This window comes from Trachinotus anak, unplaced genomic scaffold (genome assembly GCF_046630095.1).
Source record: "Trachinotus anak isolate AG129_WGS33_773 ecotype Australia unplaced genomic scaffold, CSIRO_AGI_Tana_v1 ptg000005l, whole genome shotgun sequence".
NCBI lineage: Eukaryota > Metazoa > Chordata > Actinopteri > Carangiformes > Carangidae > Trachinotus > Trachinotus anak.
The window spans coordinates 20549312-20573068 of record NW_027273856.1 but is presented as its reverse complement, the minus strand read 5'-3'; the positions used below and the strand labels follow the sequence as shown (position 1 = coordinate 20573068).

The following is a 23757-nucleotide window of genomic DNA, read 5'->3' as shown; positions in this document are numbered from 1 at the left end:
AGTTTCATTATAGCCTGAACATTTGCCAATTCATAGCTTTTCAAATAGAGGGGTTTAGAAGTTTGGTGGAAAAGTGTGACTGTGGGAGGTAAATGTCAGCGCTAATATTACTCTGAGGAATTAAAGATTATCTTTTCAAAAATCTGCCAGTATTAGGGTTAAAATGTGACGGTACTACTATCACAGCACTAACAACAAATGTACAATATTTTCTTTGCTGTTGGTAGATAATCCACATTTTTCCCATCATACATTGCTGACTTGTCATGAAAGGTACTGCGAAGCACTTGTGTCATGAACAATAACTCAAAATCAATGTTACAACCAATAAAACATTTTCAATATAAATTCACATATACCTATTCCTCATATTGTCTTATTTTAGGGTATCTTACTTATAATTAAATACATTGGCTGAGCGTTAACCACAAAATGCTCCTGTCTAAAACAATTTGACTGACCGTGCATGTGCTTGAATTGAGTGTAACTAAGTGCATAGTTGTGCAAACATGACACGGGGATTGTATTGTTTGCAGTCTCTGTGCAGACAGGCACATCTCACAGAATGTGCATCACTTGTTTGTGTAACCTGTGGATGTGAAGAGCTCTCAGGAGCTGCATCAAATTAGATTCCTCCCTCGTTTGATATGTGAGCTCATTTAAGCTCCTCAGCTTTCCTTTCCCAAGAAATGCTTCATCACAACACGATACACCAGGCATGATCCTCAATCGCCTTTTCGTTTCTCCTGAAACTTCCCGTGATGCAACTTTCATCAGGACACTCATAAACAGTGAGAGGGATGCTCATCACACCAAAACGCAGAAGCGAATATTATGCTGGTGGCAAAAGAATGAAGGAAGAAAGAACAAGGAAAGGAGATTTAAGTATGCCCCCCGGCCAAGTGATAACTTAAAAGTGGTTGTTCCATACACAGATGAATATTAGGTACATGTATGTCAGCATGAAGAAAATGTCACGTCACAATATGGAAAGTAGCAGAGGCTAATGTTTTTTTCAGTTTTTTTCTTGTTTTATAAAGTACTGGGTTGTAAAGTGATCTCAGTTCTCCTGGAGCCAACTCACCTCCACAGTTTGTGCTGCTGTGACAATCTCTTCTTCACAGGCAGCACAGAAGATGAAATGAGACCTGGGAGATTTCCTCTAAAGAGATAATTAGCCCTCTCCTCTTCTCCATGAGCTTCTCACCCAGTGTCACTGTTGTTGCCTAGTAACCGACCAGGGTAAGAACTCAGCATGACCCTGTTCTACAGCTAAGTATAGTGGTGGCAAATCATCATCATCATCACCATCATCATCATCATCATCACCGCAGAGCTTTTCCAGGTTATTGATGAATAGAAGCCAGCAAGGTCAGTTATGAGACACATTTATGTTGTACCTTTTTGTGCTAGATCTCACACTGTTGGTGCATGAATGCAAAATTTTCAGGTGAACAGCAGGACACAGTAGAAAAGCTGGGTGATGCAAAAAGATGAGATTGTCATGTTAGCTGAGAGGAGGCTGAAATCTGACACAACACAAGGCTATTGCTATGTAGAATAAAGCTGCAGTAACATGTAGCAAGACACATATATATACATCGATAGGACCTATAAGGTGCCTCATTGGACTCAGAATAAACACACTGACAAACATTTTTTATTTGTGTCACATGTTATTTCAGTGACAGCTTCAAACATTAAAGTTATGTCACAGTAATACACACTTTAAAAAAAGTTGCAGCAGTTGAAAAATATACCTGTTTTCTCAACATATCAGCAGCACACTGGTTTTAATATTCATATAAGTGATGATATAAGTGATGATTAAAAGGTACAATGAATAAAATAAATAAATTGAATGAATAAATTGAAATTGAATGTTTAATCATCTGTAAGCTACCTGTTTATTTTTATTGGTCAGAAAACCTCACTCTTATCAATTTTGCAGAAATCTTCATTACAGTGTTTTACCATGTCAACTGACATCTGAAAATCAAGATCAGAGACCATAAACTTGAATAAAGAAAAAAAACTACGCAGATACCATGAAAAAAACATTTTAAGCTAATTTATTTTAAGTGTACTAACTGTGTATAAACTTTGAGCAGCTGCATTATTCATCCAGTCTGCAATATGTAGGATACTTTCCAAACATTTGGGAGTACAGTGAAAATCAATTTTTAAATAAATCAATCTCCCAAAAAAACAGAAGGAACAGAAGAGCTCAGTGCAGAATGTAGTGCTAACACCGCTGAGGCTGTTATATTATCAGAAGAGGAAGAGTTTCTAAGGCATTTGAGGGTGATAGAGAATTATGTTGGCTGTGGACTGCTGATGTTATACAGCTGTTCCAGTATTTACAGACAGGACCAAAGATAAAAAAAAATACAAGAAGTCCTAGTTTTGTATCCATCAAACCTGAAATAAATGTAGATGATTGAAAATGAACTTTACATAACCGATCTGTACAATGGATGTGATTGTACTGTTAATGACTGTTAATGCACTGTGTCCGGGAGAATCAGACAAGAGATGTAGTTAGACATGTGAGAATTTGTTCTGTTTTATGTTTCCCAGCACATAGAAGGAAACAAAAGGAAAAGAAGGAGTGTAAGCAGCTGAAAGCTGGTTAGAAACAGGGGTACGTATTACAAATATCACTGAGTAATTACTTGAAAGTTAAACTCAGTTCTGTTCTCTCCAGAGAAAAGGATGTACAGACTATTACCTGGCATGGTAACACAAGTAAGTGTTGCTAAGCTTTTTTAAATGAAGAGAACTGCTTTAAATACCAGTGGTCTTACAAGAGAATTGGATTAAAGAGGTTCTTTAGTAGTTGTAAAGTTTTGTAATGTATGGCACATTCGTTTTCTCTTAATGTGTTTATTTTCTGTTTCTAATTATTGGATTGGCCAAAGTTAAATTAAGGCACCAGCCTGGGTATACAGTGCATCTGGAAAGTACTCACAGCGCTTCACTTTTTCCACATTTTGTTATGTTACAGCCTTATTCCAAAATGGATTAAATTCATTTTTTACCTCAAAATGCTACACACAATACCCCATAATGACAGAGTGAAAAAAGTTTGCTTAAAATTTTTGCAAATATATCAAAAAGAAAAAAGAAAAAAAAAAAATCACATGTACATAAGTATTCACAGTCTTTGCTCAATGCTTTGTTGAAGCACCTTTGGCAGCAATTACAGCCTCAAGTCTTTTTGAGTAAGATGCTACAAGGTCGGCACACCTGTTTTTGGGCAGTTTCTCCCATTCTTCTCTGCAGAACCTCTCGAGCTCCATCAGGTTGGATGGGGCACGTCGGTGCACAGCCATTTTCAGATCTCTCCAGAGATGTTCAATCGGGTTCAAGTCTGGGCTCTGGCTGGGCCACTCAAGGACATTCATAGAGTTGTCCCAAAGCCACTCCTTTGTTATCTTGGCTGTGTGCTCAGGGTCGTCGTCCTGTTGGAAGATGAACCTTCGCCCCAGTCTGAGGTCCAGAGCGCTCTGGAGCAGGTCACCATCAAGGATGTCTCTGTACATCGCTGCATTCATCTTTCCCTCGACCCCGACTAGTCTCCCAGTTCCTGCTGCAGAAAAACATCCCCACAGCCTGATGCTGCCACCGCCGTGCTTCACTGTAGGGATGGTACTGGCCAGGTGATGAGCGGTGCCTGGTTTCCTCCGGACATGATGCTTGGCATTCAGGCCAAAGAGTTCAAGCTTTGTTTCATCAGACCAGAGAATTTAGTTTCTCATGGTCTACAAGTCCTTCAGGTGCCTTTTGGCAAACTCCAGGTGAGTTGTCATGTGCCTTTGACTGATGAGTGGCTTCTGTCTGGCCACTCTACCACACAGGCCTGATTGTTGGAGTGCTGCAGAAATGGTTGTCCCTCTGGAAGGTTCTCCTCTCTCCACAGAGCAACGCTGGAGCACTGTCAGAGTGACCACCGGGTTCTTGGTCACCCCCCTGACTAAAGCCCTTCTGCCCCGATCGCTCAGATTGGCCGGGCAGCAGCTCTAGGAAGAGTCCTGGTGGTTCCAAACTTCTTCCATTTACGGATGATGGAGGCCACTGTGCTCATTGGGACCTTCAATGCTGCAGGAATTTTTCTGTACCCTTCCCCAGATCTGTGCCTCGATACAATCCTGTCTCGGAGGTCTACAGACAGCTCCTTGGACTTCATGGCTTGGTTTGTGCTCTGACATGCACTGTCGACTATGGGACCTTATATAGACAGGTGTGTGCCTTTCCAAATCATGTCCAATCAACTGAATCTACCACAGGTGGACTCCAATCAACTTGTGGAAACATCTGAAGGATGATCAGTGGAAACAGGAAGCACCTGAGCTCCATTCTGAGTGTCATGGCAAAGGCTGTAAATACTTATGTACATGTGATGTTTTTTTTGTTTGTTTGTTTTTTATTTTTTATATATTTGCAAAAATTTCAAGCAAACTGTTTTCACTTTGTCATTATGGGGTGGAAAAACTGAATTAATCCATTTCGGAATAAGGCTGTAACATAACAAAATGTGGAAAAGGGAAGCGCTGTGAGTACTTTCCGGATGCACTGTCGTCCCCTGGAGAGTTACACTTATGTTTGTCCACTAGGTGGCAGGACTGTCACCTCACAGAGTTGTAACAGTGCCTTCAGAATCAGTTTCCCTCATTTAACCACAGGTGCTCATGGATTGAGTGGTGTTTTACAGTTTGTGGGTGTCTTACTGATTTCATGATCGGATGATTCAGTATTTGTGTTGAATTGCTTTTCTTGCCAAGTCGCAAACAATTCCTGACAATTCCTGACATAAAGCACCAAAGTCTATTTTTTTCCTCAAATACTTTATTCAAAACATTTTCCATTTCAAAGATATTAAAAAAAAATATCTAAGGCTGTAGAAGTTACTACTGTTTTATTGCTTTATTCCGTGTCATGAATCAATATCGTGTCTGAATACTATACTCTGAATACGTGTGTTTTTTTCTTTTTAGACCATTTACATTAGATTTCCCATATTCATTTATTTATTCAAAATAAATAGTTTTTTACAATCAATATCATTCTCATCATCCAAAAATACAATGTCGCTCATTTTTAAATAAGTAGTTGAGCCAAAGCACCAAATAAGAATCTCAGTGGTTGCATCAAAGTCTTTCTCTCTTTGCAGTTTTTAATTTACGCCACAAGGGGTCAAAGTTTATCAGTTCGCCTCTCAAAATGGCGGCTGCACCAGCACGGGAGTGGAGCGATGAGCAGCTAAAAAGTGACGATTTGCCCAAAAAAGACATTATAAAGTTCATTCAGGACAATGCAGCCCACTCGGTATGTTTATCCCTTAAGTCTCCTCTTGATATGAGTGTGAATATTTGTAGGCGGAAGCGTTGCCGCTCTGTAGGACCTGCAGCAGGCTGCATGGTTAGCTAAAGGGAGCCACATTAGGAAGGCTGCTGTTTTAGCATCTAGCGGGGCGAAAATATACAACAACACATGATACACAGAAGACTTCTGCTCATTTCAGAGAAAAGCCACAGCTGACAGCTCATCGTCTCATCTGAGCAGGAGCAGGGACAGTTGCTGCCGGACACGATGTCTTATACCTGTCATTGATTTGAGTAGGAGCGTACACATGGTGGTTAAATGAAGCTAACCCCTTCATTTGCACTTTCTCCCGCAGTTCCTCAATGAGCACAAGCTGCTGGGAAACATCAAAAATGTTGCCAAAACAGCAAAGAAAGAACAACTGATCATTGCCTACAATCAGCTCTTTGAGAGCAAAGTAAGTGATGGTCATTTATTACACACAGGGACACTGCATGTACACTGGGCTGGCAGACAGCCTCATCCAGTGAAAACGTTATATCATAGTGTGTGTGTGTGTGTGTTTTATGTTGTGTTTGCAGAGGTTTAAAGGCACAGAAGTAGAAGAAGTGACCGAGCAGGTCAAAGCTGTCAAAATTGAAGAAAAGCCCAAAGAAGTCAAGACAGAGGTTGTGGATGAGGTACTGGTCCAGGATGTTCAATATACACGTGTTTATTTTTGCTTTGCACACACTGTATAAAAACTGTTATGAACTGTTCCTGCATTGCTTTTCTCAGGGTCCGCCAAGGTACACCAAGTCAGTGCTGAAGAAAGGTGACAAGACAAACTTCCCAAAGAAAGGCGAAACTGTGAGCTGCTGGTACACTGGTACCTTGGAGGATGGAACTGTGTTTGACACCAATATTCCCACAGGTGTGACAGACCTGCACCTTAAAGTGACACTACGCCCAAAACAGTCTTTTGGGTGCTATGTAGGAACCTCATAGACATAAAATTCAGTACATATATTTTATGGTTGTAGATACAGATAAAATCCTCACTGAAGACTCTATCCTCTGGTCTAAACCATCACTTCTCTCTCACCACAGTGGCCAGAAAGAAGAAGCAGACTAAACCACTGAGCTTCAAGGTTGGCATGGGCAAAGTCATCAGAGGAGTAAGTCAGTCCTGTTTCTTGCTCTGTGCATCAACATTTGTCCTCGTTTTCTCTGAGGCACTTCTCTCCACTGCATGTCATGATCAGCAATCCTTTGCTCCCACAGTGGGATGAGGCCCTCCTTACAATGAGCAAGGGTGAAACAGCTCGCATAGAGATTGAACCAGAGTGGGCCTATGGAAAGAAGGGTCTCCCCGACTCCAAGTATCCTTTTCTTTGGCTGATTTGATGCCCCACTTCGTGTATGTCATGTAAATATGTATTTGTTGTGTAATTTCATAACTTTATTGTGTTGTGTATTTTCAAATTTTCCTGCCAATACAGAATGTCTCTGTTAGGTGTATATATTATTTTAATGTGGCAGCTTTGATTTGTTTTCATTCTTTCATTTTGCATTGACTTGATCTTCTCCTTAACTCCTCTATCAGAATTCCACCCAATGCAAAGCTGATTTTTGAGGTTGAGCTTGTGGCTGTGGATTAAAGGACAGACACTGGCCAGCATGCATTACATTTCATGGATAGACAACACACATTTAAAGGCCTCGCTGTGAAGATTAAAGTTAAAATGGCATTTTGATTGTTCTGTGGCCAAGCTCCTCTGCACTTTGTCTCATTTATCATCACATTATGTACAACAGGCTGAATTAAGAGGAAACAATGACCAGTTAGTTAAGTTTTTGTTCAAAACGGGATGGCTTGTCAATAATGTACATATGAGACACCCTGAGACAGTCTTTTTGTTCTTGTTCTATTCTTTTGCATGTCCAATGTAAATGATAAATAAACCTGTTTCATACTATGGTATGACAAAACTGCTGTCTGGTTTCCACTTTGTAATGAACCAGTCAATATGCATGGATCTGTATACTTGATGCTAAATCATATACAGCATGGTATTGGCACTAATTTATAAATTAAAATTTAAGATAGTAAATCCAATAGACAGGATAAATGGAGCACCTTATAAACCCCTGCTTCCATAAATATAAAATTGTGATTTCAAAAGTTAAAGTTGCAGAGTAATTATAACCAGGATCATGGATTTAAAATTTGAGTTCTTATGCAAGTCATTTTGAGAAAAACTTTGCTAATTTAAAAAAAAAAAAAAAACACAAGACTTCCATAGCAGGACACATCACACAACACTCACTCTGTCCAAGCCAAATTTTATTCAGTACAGGACAAAATTCAACTTGGTAAAAATCAATGGATAGTGATCATGCTTCTCCTCTGGGGTACTGAAGCATTTAGGAGTTGGCGTTGGGTCCCTTCTTCTTACCGAAGGTGGGCACAACATTCACAAAGCGCCTGTTGTACTGGATGCGACGCTTGGCGCGGCCAGTCTTCTTTTTCTTTTTCTCCTGCTTGTCAACCTGGACAAAGTGACAGCAAAGAGACACTGTCATTTCTCCAAGCTCACAATGTATTGTTTATTTTGATGTATTCATAATAATTAGCTCATCCAAAATATGATGTAAAAGCCAGTGAGTGTGTAAATTCATCAGAGTTTATACTATACTAGAACATGACAGGCAAGAGAAAGACTATCTTCTTACCTTGGGTGTCTGTCCCCTCACTTTTCCAGCACGGGCCAGAGAGCCGTGGACTTTACCTGATAGAGGGGAAAAGTAGAGAGGATGTATTGGGACATGCAGGAGAAAACGAATGTATCTACAGTCTAAAAGCAGTTATGTCTTCTAAACATCTTTCACTCTCTGTGCATTCAGCGTTGATGATCTTGGATGTCTTCACTTAGGGTGCAGATGTGGTAGTTTAATTATACATAAAGCACACAGTTTACTCCAAACAAGCTCGATTGAGCATTAAAGTAAAAATTAAGGTGTTGTGAGCATCAAGAGGCACTGATGAAATCCCCAGTGCATGCAGGTCAGCTTGTAAAGCGCATCCCGGGTGGACAAACATGCAGAGTTGAGTGTTGCGCCTGTATACTGACCTCCGAGCAGCCTGCCAGCTACCTCCAGGGTGCAGTGCTCTGAGACTCCACAGGATGCCAGGGAGGCATCATTCTCCAGTGGGCAGCCAGCAAGCAACAGCACCTGATCCTCGACCAGGAGACCCTCCAGAGCCTGGACATGGGCCTGGGAGACAAAAATAATAGATATTTACATAAACGTTTCCACAATAAAATGTTTACTTGGGTTTTAATAATTATCTTAATCAAAAAAGAAAAGCAGTGATTTTTAAAAGATTACGTAGAGACCAAAAGTCTGCCTAACTCTGTCCAACTTGTGGACATTTACCTTGATCTGTCCAACAGTCTCCTGTCCGGTCACCTCAAGGGTGTGAGTGTTCTGGGCACGCAAGAAGAGCTGCATCTTGATGCTGGAAGAAAACGAAAGAGATAATGAGCCACAACAGGGCCGACTTTAATCATTAAAATGTTTGTAACGCGGAAATCAGCCTATGGTGTTGGATTTTTTCGTGACAGGTAACACTTGTTACCAAACCCGCCATATTTTCACTAAATCTGAAATTAAGTCACGTCAAAGTGAGATTTCCACCACTAAATGCACCCTGTGAAAAATGTGGCATGTTGAAAACTACGGGGAACCATCGCAAAGTAAGGTGCCGGGAGCTCAAACAGACTCGTCTCTACTGGTGTCTAGCTAATGCTATGCTAGCTCAACTAGCCACATGGGGCACGCATTTCATAAAGTGGCATAAAATACGCGAAATAACCCCTAACTGTTCAAAATAAAATGTAACTTGTGATAAATGATGATATGTGCAGCATATTTGCCAACCAAAACCTGTCGGGGTATTACAAAATACGGATTTTTCACTCAAATTGCACAGGCCTTACCTCGTTTGATGCTAGTCGTTCAACGCTAAGCATAAAAAGGGCTGTTTAAGGGCTGACACTGCGCATGTGCGGATTTACGTAGCCATTATCGGCCTCTTTGGCCACGCCCATTGGACTTCAGAGCTTGATGCGGGTCGATAATTGGCTTTTGCTTCATAATAAACAGCAATAATCCACTATACTGCATTGCCACAGAGCCTTAAATTACCACAGTTAATCAGTGAAGTCAGTAATCAGTAAATTTGCTCAAAGAGATGAACTGTTGGTTACAGACAAAGAAATTGTCAAAGAGGCACACTTAAGCACGTCTAAGCATATTTGAACTGGTTTATAGTTTCATCCTAAGAATCAATCCTTCATGTGACCCAGCAGTAAAAACTGTGAGCACTCCAACTTTCACAGTCCACACAATGCCATCACATGCTGGCAAATTAAATTTTTGATTTACACTACAAGGTTCTGGTCATTTACACATGGACTACAACAGATGTGCGTGGAAAAGATCACTGCTGTACTTGAAAATCCTTGCTTGATTGTAGGATTGTGTGTAATGTCTCTAAAGTGCTCATGAGATCTTCAGTCACCCTTTGAGCCATTTATGAATCAAACAGACAATTAAATCAATGAGAACACTTCAGGATATCAATCTCTTTATTATGAAATCAAGTCAAAAAAACAAGGAACTCTTCATTTCTCTTTATGGAAACATAACCATGAAATATTAAAAATCTTTCAGTTTGGGTAGGAGAAACACATGACTCAGAGGTACATCAATAAATGCCTCCTTTACAAGTTTAAATCTTAAACACAAAGAAAGAGACCAAACTAAGTCATCCGATCTAAAAATTAAAAAGCCTGTAATAGGGAAAAATAACTCTGCCTTCACAAATAACATGCATTAAAGAACCCCAAAAAGCAGCTTGTGTTGGAGATGATGAATGTAGCAATTAGTCTTTTTTTAACATGACTGGTCAACATGACTGCCATGGAGGGCCAAGTCTATTATACTCCAACCAATGCCTACAAAGTGTAATTTAACTGATAAGCACACTCTAAACCAGAAAGAAAGAAAGAACAAATCAGCTTCTGTAGTCTGTGGTTGGACTGAAATATTCATGACACCGTGTTAAGAAGCCCAGTTTATGTTCAGAGATGTTGGCAGGTCAGAAAGGATGATTTCCCCCTAGTCTCAATCTTCATGTCAGGATTTTGTCCATCATGTAGGAGGTGGGGGGTAGTACTGGTTATACTGGGCATATTGGTTGTACTGCCCCCAGGAGTTTTGTCCCCAGCCACCATATTGTTGCTAAAAGGGAGAGAAAAAGAAAAAGAAAGCTGAGAAAGTTGCTTTTATCACTGTTATTTTCAACAGGCTGAACATAACATGAGCTTATCTGTGGTATAGTTTTGTCAGCCTATTTCCATTCTAGGAAATAGACATAAATATTGTAAATGGTTATACATGCTTGGTGTGAAAAAAAAAACTTAAAGTAAGGGACTCAGATATGCAACCTACCTGGTACCAGTTGTAGTTATATGCAGAATTGTTCGCTTGCATGTCTGTCATTGCGTTTGCTGCACCCGTGGTACTGTCATCCACACGCTGTCTCTTGGCGTCAGGTTCCTGGGAACTGTAGACATGTAGGTTCATGTCAGCAAATTCCATTGTAAAGTATTTCACTAAGTAATATAGCCTGTTACATCCATGAGCTGAATATTTCCCAAATACTGGGACACAATCAGTAACTACAGGAAACTTTGGTTCCAGCTGCTACAAATCTTATCCATGACTGGCAAGTTATTTGAAAAACTAGTGATGAAAAAAATAGTGTTGATGTGTGTGACCCAAGCCCTGTTCCGTTATCCACCTGTCATACCCGTTCTCCGCTTTCCTCTTTGCAGGTTCACTTTCTTTCTGTAGGTTCTGCTGCTCTTCATATGCAGCCACAAGCCTGAAAAGAATGCAAGAATGAAAATTATTCAATATCAAACATGACCCAAAAAAAAAAAAAAGAAAAAAAGGTAACACAAAACTCACATATTGATGTCACTTCCAAAGTCCTCAAGGAACTCAACCTTCCGCTGGGAGAAAAGGAGACGGGATTCGAGGGCCATCGGACTCTTCAGGGCTCGATCAAAACAAGCCAAGATCTCTGCCTCGTTCTGCGTCACATCTCCACTGTATTCCAGCTCAAGCAGGTTTAGATAAAGTTTTGGACTTGTCTGTAAAGCCACAAAAATATCAGCATCTATCTCACAACACATGCAATGTAGTCAAAGCACTTACCTGGAAAATTCACTTTATTTAAATTATACAGGTTTAGGCAGTGTATCATGTCTAAAAAGTCGTGTGCTTTTTCTTTACATTCTAAGCAGAATAGCTGGAAAGTCACAAAATCACTACATATTATCAGCAAGCCTAGGGGTTCACACAAGCAAAGCAAACCACATACATACCAATATGACTGTCTTAACTGTAATTTAACAGTTCAATGTAATTAACTTGGGTGTTTCCAAGTTTTAATAGCACCCAGAATGAAACACAACCCATCCCTGCAAATTTTGAGGAATGCAAAAGAGGTGGGGTGAATAGAGGTAAGTAAATCAACTATATAAGCATGTGTTTGTCAAAGAGCTGTTCAACCTGTTCCTTACCTGGTCTTTTTCAATAGCTTCCAGCAGCACCTTTCTGGCTTTGCTCAGACTTCTCTGCACCTTCATCAGCTGCCTTGCCAGCTTCACAGCATAGAACGATGTCTCAGTAGCATTCTTCGCAGACTCCATAGCTTCCCTTAACAGCGCCTCTGCCTCATCCAAGTTACCATGGCGACGCTCCAGACTGACCCTACGAAGGCGCACCATGGCCAGACCTGGGACCACCGCCTCCAGGGACTTCAGGATTTCACGCGCCTCCTCTACGCTCCCTGGGCAAAGACAAGCAGAATACTGTGAACATGGCCGAGCTCAAGTGAAATCACAGCCAAGTCGTCTTTTTGAATCCCATGTGTCATTATGTGCACGTTTAGTTCCTTATTGTCTCCATGGTTAATTTGACTGTTGTGTTCAATTTGCATGTTGATTTGAGTGAGTGTCACTCACCTTGCTGCTCCTCAAAGGCTGCCCACAGCAGGTGGATGGTTGGTTTCTTGGGCAGATGGATGGTACACGCCTTCTTGTAGACATGTCTCACACCGTCAGTGCTGTAGCTCTCTAGATATTTTGCATACTTCAGAGTGAAAAAGAGAAAGCGAGTTGGAAGAAACGCAGGAGAGGACAGAGAAAAGGAACAGAGGGGAAAGAGAAAGGCAAAAGAGACAACACATTTTACACCTAAAATTTCAGTTGACAGAAACAGTGAATTTCTTCATTGACAAGATCGTTTTTAGAAATTTTCTGTGTAAACCCATCAGCACCTTCATGGAACCAATTAGATAAGTTTCTGTAAGGTAGTGGGAGACGAAGTAGATGCAACGTAGTAGTTGGCAAATGCTGCAGTCAAATCTTGTGTGGCAAGCTGGCCATCCCCTAATACAACAGATACAGTCACATATCAACGTTACACGCAAAGAGAGTGCAGGACGATTTACTGTGTCGATGTGATTATCATCGTTGATGGGGGAAGTGCAGGGAGGAAGCGGGAGTGAGAGAGAGGTTAACGCTGACATTACCTTGGTCCAGAACTCTTCGTAGAGAGCACAGGCGATGAGGCATCGTTCAAAGAGAACGACCACGCGCTCCGGAGTCCCATTTTCAATCTCAAAGTCCAGGTACTCCTTCCAGTTGTTCAGCTGGGTCTTCTCTAAGGCTTTGACATGGAAGTATGGTCTCTTAATCTAAAATGACACAAAGACATGCTTGTTATACAGTGTCAAAGAATGAAAGGGGAAAAAAAACAATTAACATTATGGTGGAGAAAAACAGACACACACCCCTTCCTCAAAGGCCCACCGCTTGCTGACTTCATGTTCGTTGTGGTTGAACACCTCCTGCCGAACCTCGATCACTTTGTGGCGCATATTCTCGATCTCTGTCACTCTCTACATAGAAACACACACAAAAAAAGAAACAGTCAACACCCTCATTTATGTTTCACATTCTCCACTTGATGTAAAAACTGCTAGTCCTGCAGCCAAGGATTTACATCACCATGAGCTTGCCAGAGACAAGAAGCCTGCAGAGGGGAGAGGTATGTATGCACCCTGCATATCAGCTTCTGGGTGCAGGTGCTGGGGTCAATGGGCCTCAGGTGATCCTTATAGTTTTAGGACGAGCCCTTGATTGGTTGCCAACTTGAATCCCCCTGGCATTCAATGGCTTGGCTGCTGACATAAAGACACCTCTTCAAACCTGAACAAATTTCTCTTTCCATTTCATCATGGAGAACAGGCAAGCTCCTGCTAACCCCTGCAAGCAGTAATTTTGTAAATTTGTCCCCCCTGCAGGATTGGCTGTTGGATTTCTACCTTAGCAGGATCCGCAAGATCTTCGGTACCAGGTGGTAGTTCCTCCTCAGCAGCAGGTGTCTCTCCATCGTTGCTGACCATGGCTAAGCTGGCTTTAGAGAGCTCGAGCCTCAGCTGAACAAACTCCTGCTCTGACAAGAAGTGTTTGGGGTTGTTGTTCTGCACATGATCTTTGAACCTGCAAGGAGTAAATAAGATTCAACTTTAAGAAAAAGATTTCAAATATCACATGTAGGTTTTATTTTAGCATTTAGTCAAACAGGAAGATTTGTGCCGTGTGGAGCTGAGTGTTTCAAAGAGAAAGCTCCATTCTTGTCAATGATACTTATACTTTGTATTCAAAAATAGATTTTTCCTTCAACTACACAGAAACTGTGCCTCTGGAGAGTAACTAAAATCAGACACAACATGACTGCAGCTTGAGTCTTATTCTGTTCTTTCTCCCTACCTCTGGAAGTGCTGGGAATATAGCTGGGTTGGGATGCCCAAGATGCGATCGTAGATGGCGGTGACGTTAGCCAGCTTTTGTTGCTCAGTCTCCCAGTTGATGAAGGACTCCCACAGGCGGTCTGAGCGAAAGTCTGTGCCAGCTGCAAGCACTGAATGTTCATAGGCACTAATGGTAGAAAATAAAAGAAAGACTGTGAATCTCATGCAACTATTTGTTGTCTCACTAGACCACTGATGTCCAAAAACTACCAATATTTGGTCAAATTCAATCAATTCAATCAATACAGAAAAATAGGGCAAATTAGAGTTTAACTACAGACATCTCTGCTGTCATATAAGTAGTCATCACACAACGCAACAATCAGGAAAAAAAATAACACAAGAGTCTTTTACTCACGCTCGAATGCGTCCCTCAGTCTCTGGGTCACTAGGGTCTGAGTTCTCTTTGATGAAGGTCAGGTAGTGCAGCCACAGGTCCACACTGAGAGGGATGGCCTGCAAGCCTCTTCTGTACACCTAGAGAAAGATGAAACACAAACAAGCCTGTCAATGACTGAAGCCATTTTACTGTATTCATAAAGTGGATCTCTCTTAATCTCTCTTCCTTAACCCTTCTAAAACCACAGGGATCACTGGTGACACCGCGGCGCATGTATATTTCAGTTTTAATAAATATATCTATTATTATGGTGATAAAAGGGTTAATGCCTTAAATAGTTGCTGTATGCTGTCTCTCAAAGAGCAAGCACAACCATGTCCTGTGTCAGTGTACTAATATAACAGGGACAATGCCAGAACAGAACTATTTGATCAGACAGTTAACAGCACATACAGTCAAAAAGTAGAAAGCATAAAAATAAATTTCTGTATGTCAAGAAGATATTTATATTTACCTCTTCTGCAACTTGTATATTGCCATGCTTTTTCTCTATATCAGCATATTTCTTCCAGTAGCCATAGCAGTAGGGATAGCGCAGGAAGAATACATCAAATGCCTTTCTCATAGCTGTAAGGACATTCTGCAACAAGGAGGGAACAGCAAACAGATTAATTGCATGATAATATTTTTAAAATATTCATTTGACTTCCTTTTGTTCAATTTCCAAAAACGACATATCTTTAAAAATCTGCATGTATTCTCTTACCTCTTGCTCTACATACTGCAGCAAGTAGACCCAACCATTGAAGTCTTCTGGGTTATCCTCACAGCCTTTAAAGAGTTTTTCAAACTCACTGGGCAGCTCTGGCTCTGTTGGAACAGTCGATTCTTGTGTCGACTCTTTGGATGGATCCTCCAGCTCCATGCCATCCTCTGTCACCTGTTGTGCCTCAGTCCCATCTGGAGAAGTTAATAAGGAATTATTAAGTGGCATTTAGTTTAGGTGCAAGCAAGTGATTAACCCTAAAACTGCCACTCTTAAGCACTAGTAAAATGCCACTCTTAAGCATATATTATTTATTTATTTTTTAGTTTTTTTCCATAAATATGTCACTTACTGTCAAAGAAACAACAAAAATGTTGAACCCGACAATGTTGTTTCAAAGCAGGACCTCTTTCTTTAGCCTGCATTTATATTAAATCGCAGCCAATATAGCTGGAAAATGTGCTTAGTTGTGTACCCAGTGGCATTATAAGTTAATACTATGTTTTTGTGGCACAACTGCACATTTAGACCAAAGAAGGCTATGGGCCTTTAATGTTTTAACCACTAAAGTTGAGTGAACTAGTTTTGCTTTCTTCTAGTACACTAGCTAGCCATGACCTTACATCAGCCCACTTAAGCTGCATATCTTATTGCTACCATGAAGACCAACTTTACCTTGGATGCCATCCTGTACAGAAGGCTCAGGGTCTACACTCATCTCCTGGCTGTGTTGAGAGTCCACAGGCTCTGTATTGTGTTCTGATGGCTGTTCTGCTTCTTCTTTGGGCTGTGATGGCTGCTCCTCTTGGAAGAGCTGAGCACTGGCAAGCTGAAACTGCTCCACTGCCTTCTCCACAGATCCCAGCTCTGTGGAATTCATCTGCTGGTTTGGTTGCTGCTGTTGCCCTGCAGCATCTTGGGACGCATCTGAGTCCTCAGGCAAGATATTGGTGAGTGGCTCAGGAGCAACCTGGTCCATGGACCAGTCAGCAGCTTGGCCTAGAACAGGAAGTTCAGGAAGAAAAGCATCCCCATTGCTCTCCATGGCAGGGGACTCAGTGTCCAGCATTCCAGTAATTATCTCGTCTGAGAGGTGCAGGCCTGTCGAAAAGCAGGTCCAATTATCACTACAAATCTAATAGAATTATAGTAGGGAACATGGCACTCATATTAGGCAGATAAGAAAAGTACATTGGTTATATTTATTAACTTTACACATAATTACTATACAAGTTTACAGATATTTTTTAATGAGAATTAAGCCTAAATGTACCACCTGGTCCTTATTTAGCATTTAGAAGATAAAGTATTTAGCACCTCAAAGTGCACATTTTAAAAAAAATCCAGAGCTTGTTAGCATTTTTTGTTTCCTAGGATACACATGCCATCAGAGTTCACAAATTACCAATTCTTCATAATACACTTCAAAATTATCATTAAAGCTGTTTGATAATTTAAGTTACAGACGCCCACATCAACATCATGCACTAATTTAAGTTAACTAGCTCCGAACCAAAAAAGGTCACCGCGGCAGAGGCAGTAGCTGGTGCAACAGGATACTTCCTTGTTCTAACACTAAAACTAACTCCGGCTTTAGCTTAAATCCGAACTTGGCTACTAAAAATAATGCATCCGCGTGATCGCTTACTTAAATAACACTACGCGTCGCTTCTTAACCTCATGGCAAAGGATAACTTCGTGCTCCGGCCAAATCGATTAGCTTTAATGTTAGCCTTGTTTGCTGCATGGGGCCATGCAGCACCCAGGAGATTGTTTGCATAGTCAAAGTTCAATCAGAAGTTGGGCCTTGACTCCTATCTATTTCCTGGAAGCTATCGCTGCAAAAACGTGATCAGAGGTCGACGTTAGCTTCACATTAGCGTTCGTTTTGAAATGATGAGAGTGAACCGAAGTACATTTAGTGGTGTAACTACCGTTCTCAACTTGCCAGGATTAAACGCGGTGATATCGACAAACTTTACACGACAGAAGCCGATTACCTCACAATCTCGTTTGCCTTGCGATAACCAGACCAACTACAGCGTGCTAAGCGTCTGCCTCCTTCTCCAGTTAATAGACGGCCCCGGCGGCTTCTCCACGTTAGCTAGCACTCGTAGCTAGCGTTAGCTAGCTGTTGAATTGCCACATTTCTAGCCCCGCTACACCACATTCATGAATAAAGACGCGTTCTGGGAACTTACCAGTATCTTCCATGAAATTTCGACCAACCTTGTGAACTTATGTGTAGCTTTCGAAGTCACTTTATCTAACCTACAACGACCAGGCGCGCTTCGCCCACCATTCTTATCAACTTAAAGGAAGCGCTGAAGGAGGAAGTGCGCATGCTCAGCACACCGCCTGCCCGCCCGCCCGTGTGCGTACGTGTGTGCGTGTGCGTGTGTGTGTGTGTGTGTGTGTGTGTGTGTGTGTGTGTGTGTGTGTGGTATTGATAACACTTTTCCAATTTTTTCATATATATATATTTTTTTTATACAGGGTGCAAGGTCACAAGATTATAGATCCAAAAAAAGATTACAGGACAGAATAAGAGCGGTTCAAAAATTTGACCAGGAGCAACCTACAGCAGTCACATGTGGATATAGCTGTGAGGGTTGTGTCAACTGTTTGGCTTTAAATGTCTAAAATATGTAGATTTGTTACACTGGATGGCAGAATTTAACATTGCCCGCGTAGAAATTACACTGAACTGAAATGAGAATAGTAATTGGTGAGCTTTTACTAAACAGTCCATGATTTTTACATTGGTAATGAGTAGATAGGAATTTTCTTTCCTCCACGGTAATCTTCTTGATATTTTTGAGATGAGTGACTTGGACTTCAACATAATTTGCCTGTAGTTTAAGAGTTGTTTATATTAATTTCACTGTACCAACTGATATTGGTATATGTCAGCTGATATTATTCCTTATGTAAATGATTATTGAAAAGAATATCAGCCAATATATAGTACTGATTTTTTTAAACTCTCAGATATTGATATCGGTAAGTTGGTTTGGTGCATTTGGTAGATTTTGGTACATCTCCTAGGGATCTCCTAAGGCTTTTGTATAGTCAGTGTTAAAATGCAGTCAATATTTATTTCTATATAGAGGCTCCTGAAAATATATGCTCCATAATAACTTCTAAGAAACACAATTTCAAATGGGGCATTGAGCCCTGCAAAATGGACAAAGATATTATCAACACCACATTATCAATACAGTATCGGCCTGTAACTGTGAAGTTTCGAGAGCAGGCCATTGATGTAAGTACGTCTTTGAAGATGGTGGAGCCTTTGATCCCATAATATCCTACCACATTATGACTGGGTCGTTTGGTAATGATAGTGTAGGTTATATTATGTTATTTGTGTTTTTAGCCTGTTTTAATAAGCAGGTGTGCTTACTACAATGAAACGCTGTTGCCCCCCCCCCCCCCCCCCCCCCCTTCCTACTCACAACCTCCACGTCACAGTCTAATCATACGGGAACCGTTTTGAATGAATGATAAGACATGTCGGAAAGACCCGGCTGTAAACCCCCTCCTGAGGTCATTAAGCCTACTAAATCCTTGCATCTGCTTCATATGCACAGGCCTGTGTCTATTTCCTGTGCCACACGTAATACTAAAGATGATTAAAAACATAATGAAAGCTCAAATGGCGTCAACACCAGCTAGTGGGCCGGTCTGCAGTTCGCTGCTTTTTGCAGCGCGCATGCGAAATGGCGTAGAGTGCGTTTGGGTGCAGTCGGAATTCTCAAAATCTAGGTGAGGAGTGCATTTGTTTCATATGCAGACTTGAGACTTAAACAGTCTTTAATTATAATAAATCAATGAACTGATACATTATTTAAACTCTATTATAATTTGTTCAACAATTTTGGCTTTAAATGACGAATTAATCCATTCAAAGTGGCCTAAAACAAAAGATGATTAAATTCACCAATTGATAATTCTTCCTGTCTACAGTGTCTTGAATCATAAATTAGTCATTCATTTATCAGGATGTCATGTGATGGTAGGAGTTGCGGGGTCAGGCTAGTCAGGCCAGTGTGGGTTGGACCAGATTTCATTTTTAGGTGTTTCACGTCTTCAAAGAGGAACTTAGCCAGCTGCAATGATGTAAAAGTGGACTCCAGTATGTCAGTGCACACTGACATCACTGTTGGGTGGGGTCAGAGATGCAACCAACCTGAAATTTTCGACCAGAAGGGGCAGTGAAACGTTGCTTCAACTTGGTGTTAAATCTAGAAAGGTCTCGACAGTCCTAACTTTGGCAGAAAAGAATGCAACCTTGAAGGATCCCATCATTCACAGTCAGAGGCAGACTGAGAACAGAAGTTTTCAAAGTCTCTAAATTACTTTTTAAAGAGTACTCTCTTCAGTGATAATGTTTTCTTTTTCCCCTCTTTTTTTTGTAGTTTAATTATTTCTAATCTTTAAGGCATCATTTAATTTAAAAACTAAATAAACAATTTGTTATAGCTTTTTGAAATGACTTTGTGAACTTATTATAATTCAGCTTCGGAAACGTTGGTATTTCTTATATCTTTCTTTTTTATTATCCAACACCAATATTCAGGCAATGCATCTGTATAGAGCCATCAGAAAATAATTCAAAGACCAGTAACTTCGTACCCACACCAAGGCCTCCTACTGCACTGACGCTTTAGTGATGTCCCTCACTTGTATGTTGCTTTGGATGAAATAACCTAATAAATGAATATGATACTTATAAACACAACTATTACATTCTAATATAACCATACTTACTACTATAATAAAATAGTTACTGTAAAACAAACATGGATTAAATAATGCAGTATAAAAAAAAAACACTCCAGGCACCTGTGCGATGTGATTATAGTTGGATGTTTTTATGTGTTGAGATGTCGGAGCTCATGGCGAGCCCTTGAACGCCTCACTAGAGTGTGTGTGAGCAGTGTAGAGGAAGTGGCGGCTGATCTGGGTCCGCACCTTTTCCGGTAACACAGCACCGCCACAGCTCGACTGAACGGCTGCAGAGAGAGAGGGAGGAAGAGAGACAGAGGGCGGCAAGAGCGGGGAGAAACGGCCCGGGGACTGGGGGACGATTGCCGCAGACGTAGGTATATATCCCGCTCTCTGTTTTCTGTGTTTTCGTTTCGCTTCTCTGGCCGCAGAGAGAATATTTTTCGGATCCAAAGTTGTTCTCTGTACTAACACCCCTCCCTTCTCTGGACCGCTCTTGTGTCACAGGGGGAAGAGAAGAAAGTCGGATGAATCAATGACCTTTTGAGCGCTCTTCCTCTGGATGTCCCGGTACACAAACGGACCGGAGAGGGTACATTTTTGTTGTGTTTCTATAAGAAAAGCACCGTGCCGTGAAATTCATCGACTGGAATTGGCTAAGGGCAAGTGTGGACAGCCGGCTGCCAAGGAGGAAGTGGGAACCCCGGGCTTGGACTGGGCCTGATTTATATAGAAGGCTTTTTGTAGGAAGATACACCAGCTCAATTGAGAGCAGCTGGATTTTGAAGGAGAAATAAGACTTGAAATGTGGGGTCTGAAGAAAGTCTGCGCTCAGAGGTTAGTTTGAATCAAGGGAATGTCATTTTTTCTTCCTACATCGGAGGCCAGTGGATCATGAAAATATATCCCCACCCAGTTCTGCGAGGGCTCCACACATCCTGCTCCCACTGAATGCTCGAAGTCACCAGCTCAGGTCAGCTCATCACAGTCCAACTAATTGTACGCCCCTGTTAATCCGACTGTACAGACTTGAAAGTCACCGCCTTTTGATTATTGACACTTGTGTCAGCCCACCGCTGCCATCACGTGGGGAGCTCCCGGCACACAGCGAGACTGTAAACTTCTCAACAACAACTCTCTTTACTCTCACTAGAGAAGTAAAACATTTCTTCTTCTAACGAAGTATTTATGCACAGAAAACAAGATGGGGAAAATGCTGTCAAAGATCTTTGGCAACAAGGAGATGAGAATATTGATGCTTGGACTTGATGCTGCTGGTAAAACTACCATCTTGTACAAGCTGAAGCTGGGACAGTCTGTCACCACCATCCCCACAGTTGGTTTCAACGTGGAGACTGTCACCTATAAGAATGTGAAGTTCAACGTGTGGGATGTGGGTGGGCAGGACAAGATCAGGCCGCTTTGGAGACATTACTACACAGGCACCCAGGGCCTCATTTTCGTGGTGGACTGTGCCGACAGGGACAGGATCGATGAGGCGAGGCAGGAGCTCCACCGAATCATCAACGACCGGGAGATGAGGGACGCCATCATCCTGATCTTCGCCAACAAACAAGACCTCCCAGATGCCATGAAACCCCACGAGATCCAGGAGAAGCTAGGCCTGACCCGGATCAGAGATAGGAATTGGTACGTTCAGCCCTCGTGTGCAACAACAGGGGATGGACTTTACGAGGGCCTGACCTGGCTTACCTCAAATTACAAATCTTAATGTTTCTCCCCCTCACCAGCCTGGACACTTGGAGGCAGAAAAAGTAGCTGAGAATGAAAACACGAGTTAAAAAAAAAAAAAAAAATGCAATCTGAAGCAATTAATACCACGACCTCTCTACTGAGTATGTATCAAAGAGAGTAGCAATTATATTTTGTTTTATTTTTCTTTTTCATAATGATGACTTTACTATAACCCCAGATTTCATTTAAACAAAAGACAATTGTTTTATGCCTGGCTTTCTTTTTTTTTTTTTCTTTTAGTTTGCTTTCACATTCTGTATAATCAGTACTGTTTAAATATACAACAAGCTTACTTTTGAGCTCTTACTGCAAACTCTTTTGCTTTCCTCCTCTTTTGTATAGTTTTTTTTTTTTAGGGGACTTTGGGACACACTTTTAGTTTTGCCCCTGCTTAGCTCTCACTCAGTATTGTCATGACCCAGCTACATATCCAAAGGATGGGAGAAGTCCAGAGACGATCGCCTAGCATCAGCATATCACTTTCATGGCTCAAACTGCCTCTGTAATGTGTAAGAATGTGTATTATGGATATGTTAGGACCTTGGAAAAAAAAAACAGTTTTCATAATTGATTGTAATGGGGATGAATGAGGAAATGTGTTTGTACGTATTTCCTGTGCAGTGATCACATCCATAATGTCTACTGTGGCAGTTTGTTTGAAAGACACTATGTGGACGCTGGATATTCACACACACTGTGATATGGATATATGTTTTTGTTGTTTCAGGGTCTGGACCTGTTACCACCAGTCTTACTGTTCTTAATTATTATTGCCTCTTTTTTTTTTTTTTTTTCTCCCAGAGCTTCCATTACTGTTGAGTATTTGTAGTTTCAGCTGCCTTAGGAGGGGTTACAGGTGCCTCCAAAAATCAAGACAGTTACTACGGCAGAAGGTATTCTCAACCGCTGAGTTTGCACTTTGGGAGGGGGCGGGGATTACCGACTAGCTGGCTGTGCACAATTTGATTTTCTGTGACTGACTTTTGGACCCCAGCAAGTGTTTACGAAATTCCCAACCCCCCACCACCTCCAATGTAGGTGCCTCAGTGATTGCTGCCCTCCTGTTCTTCTTTTCTTTTCTTTTCTTTTTTTTACACCCATCATCACTTGCCTGTACACTTAAGGTCCTGCATCCCTCTGTTAATAGTTCATAGATACTGCTCTGTTTCATTTTTGTTCCCTTTTTTTTTTTTTTTCTTTTGCTCTGCTAATGGAATAATAAAAAAATATATCCAGATCAGTACGGAAGTGACGCCTTTTCAATACGCAGCTGCAACTGTTAGAAGAGTAGCAAAAGCAATATTTCACGTTTACAAAAAAGAGCTCATGAAAGAGGAAGTGAGAGGTTAGGGCGTTATGATGGTTGAGAGGACTAGTTAAAACGAACTGTGAAGTGAAGTGAGCCTCGGCCTGTTTCCTCTCTGCACTTGCATGTGTGAGTCACCGGCTGTGAATAAGTGATGAGCTCTCTGGTTTCAGAGTAGTGATTGTCAGGTAAACCATGCTTTGCCGAAGGTCTTAAAGTATCACTTTGTCCATCAGGGCGCTGATGACTCCCCACATTTTTACACAAAGGAGGAACATTAAAAGGTAATGGCAGAGTTGGTCCAAATCTTCAACCATGAAAGGATAAAACTCAGCAAACCTTACTGCTTTCGGCAGACTCAGGACACCAAGTTCTCTCCTGGTAATAGATAACTTCATGCGTCTGTTTAAACAGAGCCGCTGTCAACAGTAAAGTAAAACAGTGCACTTTCATAAGCAGGAAATGACACATTTCTCAAACACCAAGATTTGTGCTGTCCTCAGATTTAACTCGATGAGGAAAAATGGTACATTTTGTTGAGGGTTTCTTCATAAGGAAGGTGAATTTGGGTTCCTCAGAACCTGATGAGACCAGTGTCT

At 41.3% G+C, this 23757-nt stretch overlaps 4 protein-coding genes across 6 annotated transcripts; 2 read left to right on the top strand and 2 right to left on the bottom strand.

Annotated features, from left to right (window-relative positions):
- Positions 1–5170: 5170 nt before the first annotated feature.
- Positions 5171–7296, top strand: fkbp3 (FKBP prolyl isomerase 3). The gene is made up of 7 exons (XM_071478860.1): positions 5171–5328; positions 5681–5782; positions 5907–6005; positions 6103–6238; positions 6415–6482; positions 6589–6686; positions 6911–7296. The coding sequence occupies exons 1-7, from the start codon at positions 5224–5226 to the stop codon at positions 6963–6965; spliced, it is 663 nt and encodes a 220-aa protein (XP_071334961.1). The 5' UTR covers positions 5171–5223; the 3' UTR covers positions 6966–7296.
- Positions 7297–7633: 337 nt separating this feature from the next.
- faua (FAU ubiquitin like and ribosomal protein S30 fusion a) lies at positions 7634–9416 on the bottom strand. The gene is made up of 5 exons (XM_071478862.1): positions 9309–9416; positions 8746–8827; positions 8439–8583; positions 8041–8096; positions 7634–7857 (listed from the first exon to the last, which is right to left on the bottom strand). The coding sequence occupies exons 2-5, from the start codon at positions 8818–8820 to the stop codon at positions 7732–7734; spliced, it is 402 nt and encodes a 133-aa protein (XP_071334963.1). The 5' UTR covers positions 8821–8827; positions 9309–9416; the 3' UTR covers positions 7634–7731.
- Positions 9417–9941: 525 nt separating this feature from the next.
- On the bottom strand, positions 9942–17695 carry prpf39 (PRP39 pre-mRNA processing factor 39 homolog (yeast)). Of its 3 annotated transcripts, none has more exons than XM_071478855.1 (15): positions 17568–17695; positions 16042–16467; positions 15367–15560; positions 15115–15240; positions 14619–14737; positions 14220–14387; positions 13772–13949; positions 13238–13345; positions 12722–13141; positions 12408–12534; positions 11964–12232; positions 11347–11531; positions 11177–11260; positions 10825–10939; positions 9942–10614 (listed from the first exon to the last, which is right to left on the bottom strand). In XM_071478855.1, the coding sequence occupies exons 1-15, from the start codon at positions 17578–17580 to the stop codon at positions 10525–10527; spliced, it is 2622 nt and encodes an 873-aa protein (XP_071334956.1). In that variant the 5' UTR covers positions 17581–17695; the 3' UTR covers positions 9942–10524. The 3 variants fall into 3 exon arrangements, with proteins under 3 accessions (XP_071334956.1, XP_071334957.1, XP_071334958.1); XM_071478856.1 differs by having other exon boundaries at positions 12977–13141; XM_071478857.1 differs by having other exon boundaries at positions 11186–11260; positions 12977–13141.
- Positions 17696–20340: 2645 nt separating this feature from the next.
- On the top strand, positions 20341–23092 carry arf6a (ADP-ribosylation factor 6a). The gene is made up of 2 exons (XM_071478861.1): positions 20341–20474; positions 20605–23092. The coding sequence occupies exon 2, from the start codon at positions 21302–21304 to the stop codon at positions 21827–21829; it is 528 nt and encodes a 175-aa protein (XP_071334962.1). The 5' UTR covers positions 20341–20474; positions 20605–21301; the 3' UTR covers positions 21830–23092.
- The last annotated feature ends 665 nt before the right edge of the window (positions 23093–23757 follow it).

Bases quoted from the DNA above. Each gene is read 5' to 3' on its own strand.
- fkbp3 (XM_071478860.1), top strand. From the start codon at position 5,224: ATGGCGGCTGCACCAGCACGGGAGTGGAGCGATGAGCAGCTAAAAAGT. The intron at 5,783-5,906 runs GTAAGTGATGGT...TTGTGTTTGCAG, and splicing joins ATCAGCTCTTTGAGAGCAAA to AGGTTTAAAGGCACAGAAGT. The intron at 6,006-6,102 runs GTACTGGTCCAG...TGCTTTTCTCAG, and splicing joins AGACAGAGGTTGTGGATGAG to GGTCCGCCAAGGTACACCAA.
- faua (XM_071478862.1), bottom strand. From the start codon at position 8,820: ATGCAGCTCTTCTTGCGTGCCCAGAACACTCACACCCTTGAGGTGACC. The intron at 8,584-8,745 runs GTAAATGTCCAC...TTTGTCTCCCAG, and splicing joins AGACTGTTGGACAGATCAAG to GCCCATGTCCAGGCTCTGGA. The intron at 7,858-8,040 runs GTAAGAAGATAG...CACTTTGTCCAG, and splicing joins TGAGGGGACAGACACCCAAG to GTTGACAAGCAGGAGAAAAA.
- prpf39 (XM_071478855.1), bottom strand. The intron at 14,388-14,618 runs GTGAGTAAAAGA...TTCTACCATTAG, and splicing joins ACTGAGGGACGCATTCGAGC to TGCCTATGAACATTCAGTGC. The intron at 10,615-10,824 runs GTAGGTTGCATA...TCTCCCTTTTAG, and splicing joins ATAACTACAACTGGTACCAG to CAACAATATGGTGGCTGGGG.
- arf6a (XM_071478861.1), top strand. From the start codon at position 21,302: ATGGGGAAAATGCTGTCAAAGATCTTTGGCAACAAGGAGATGAGAATA.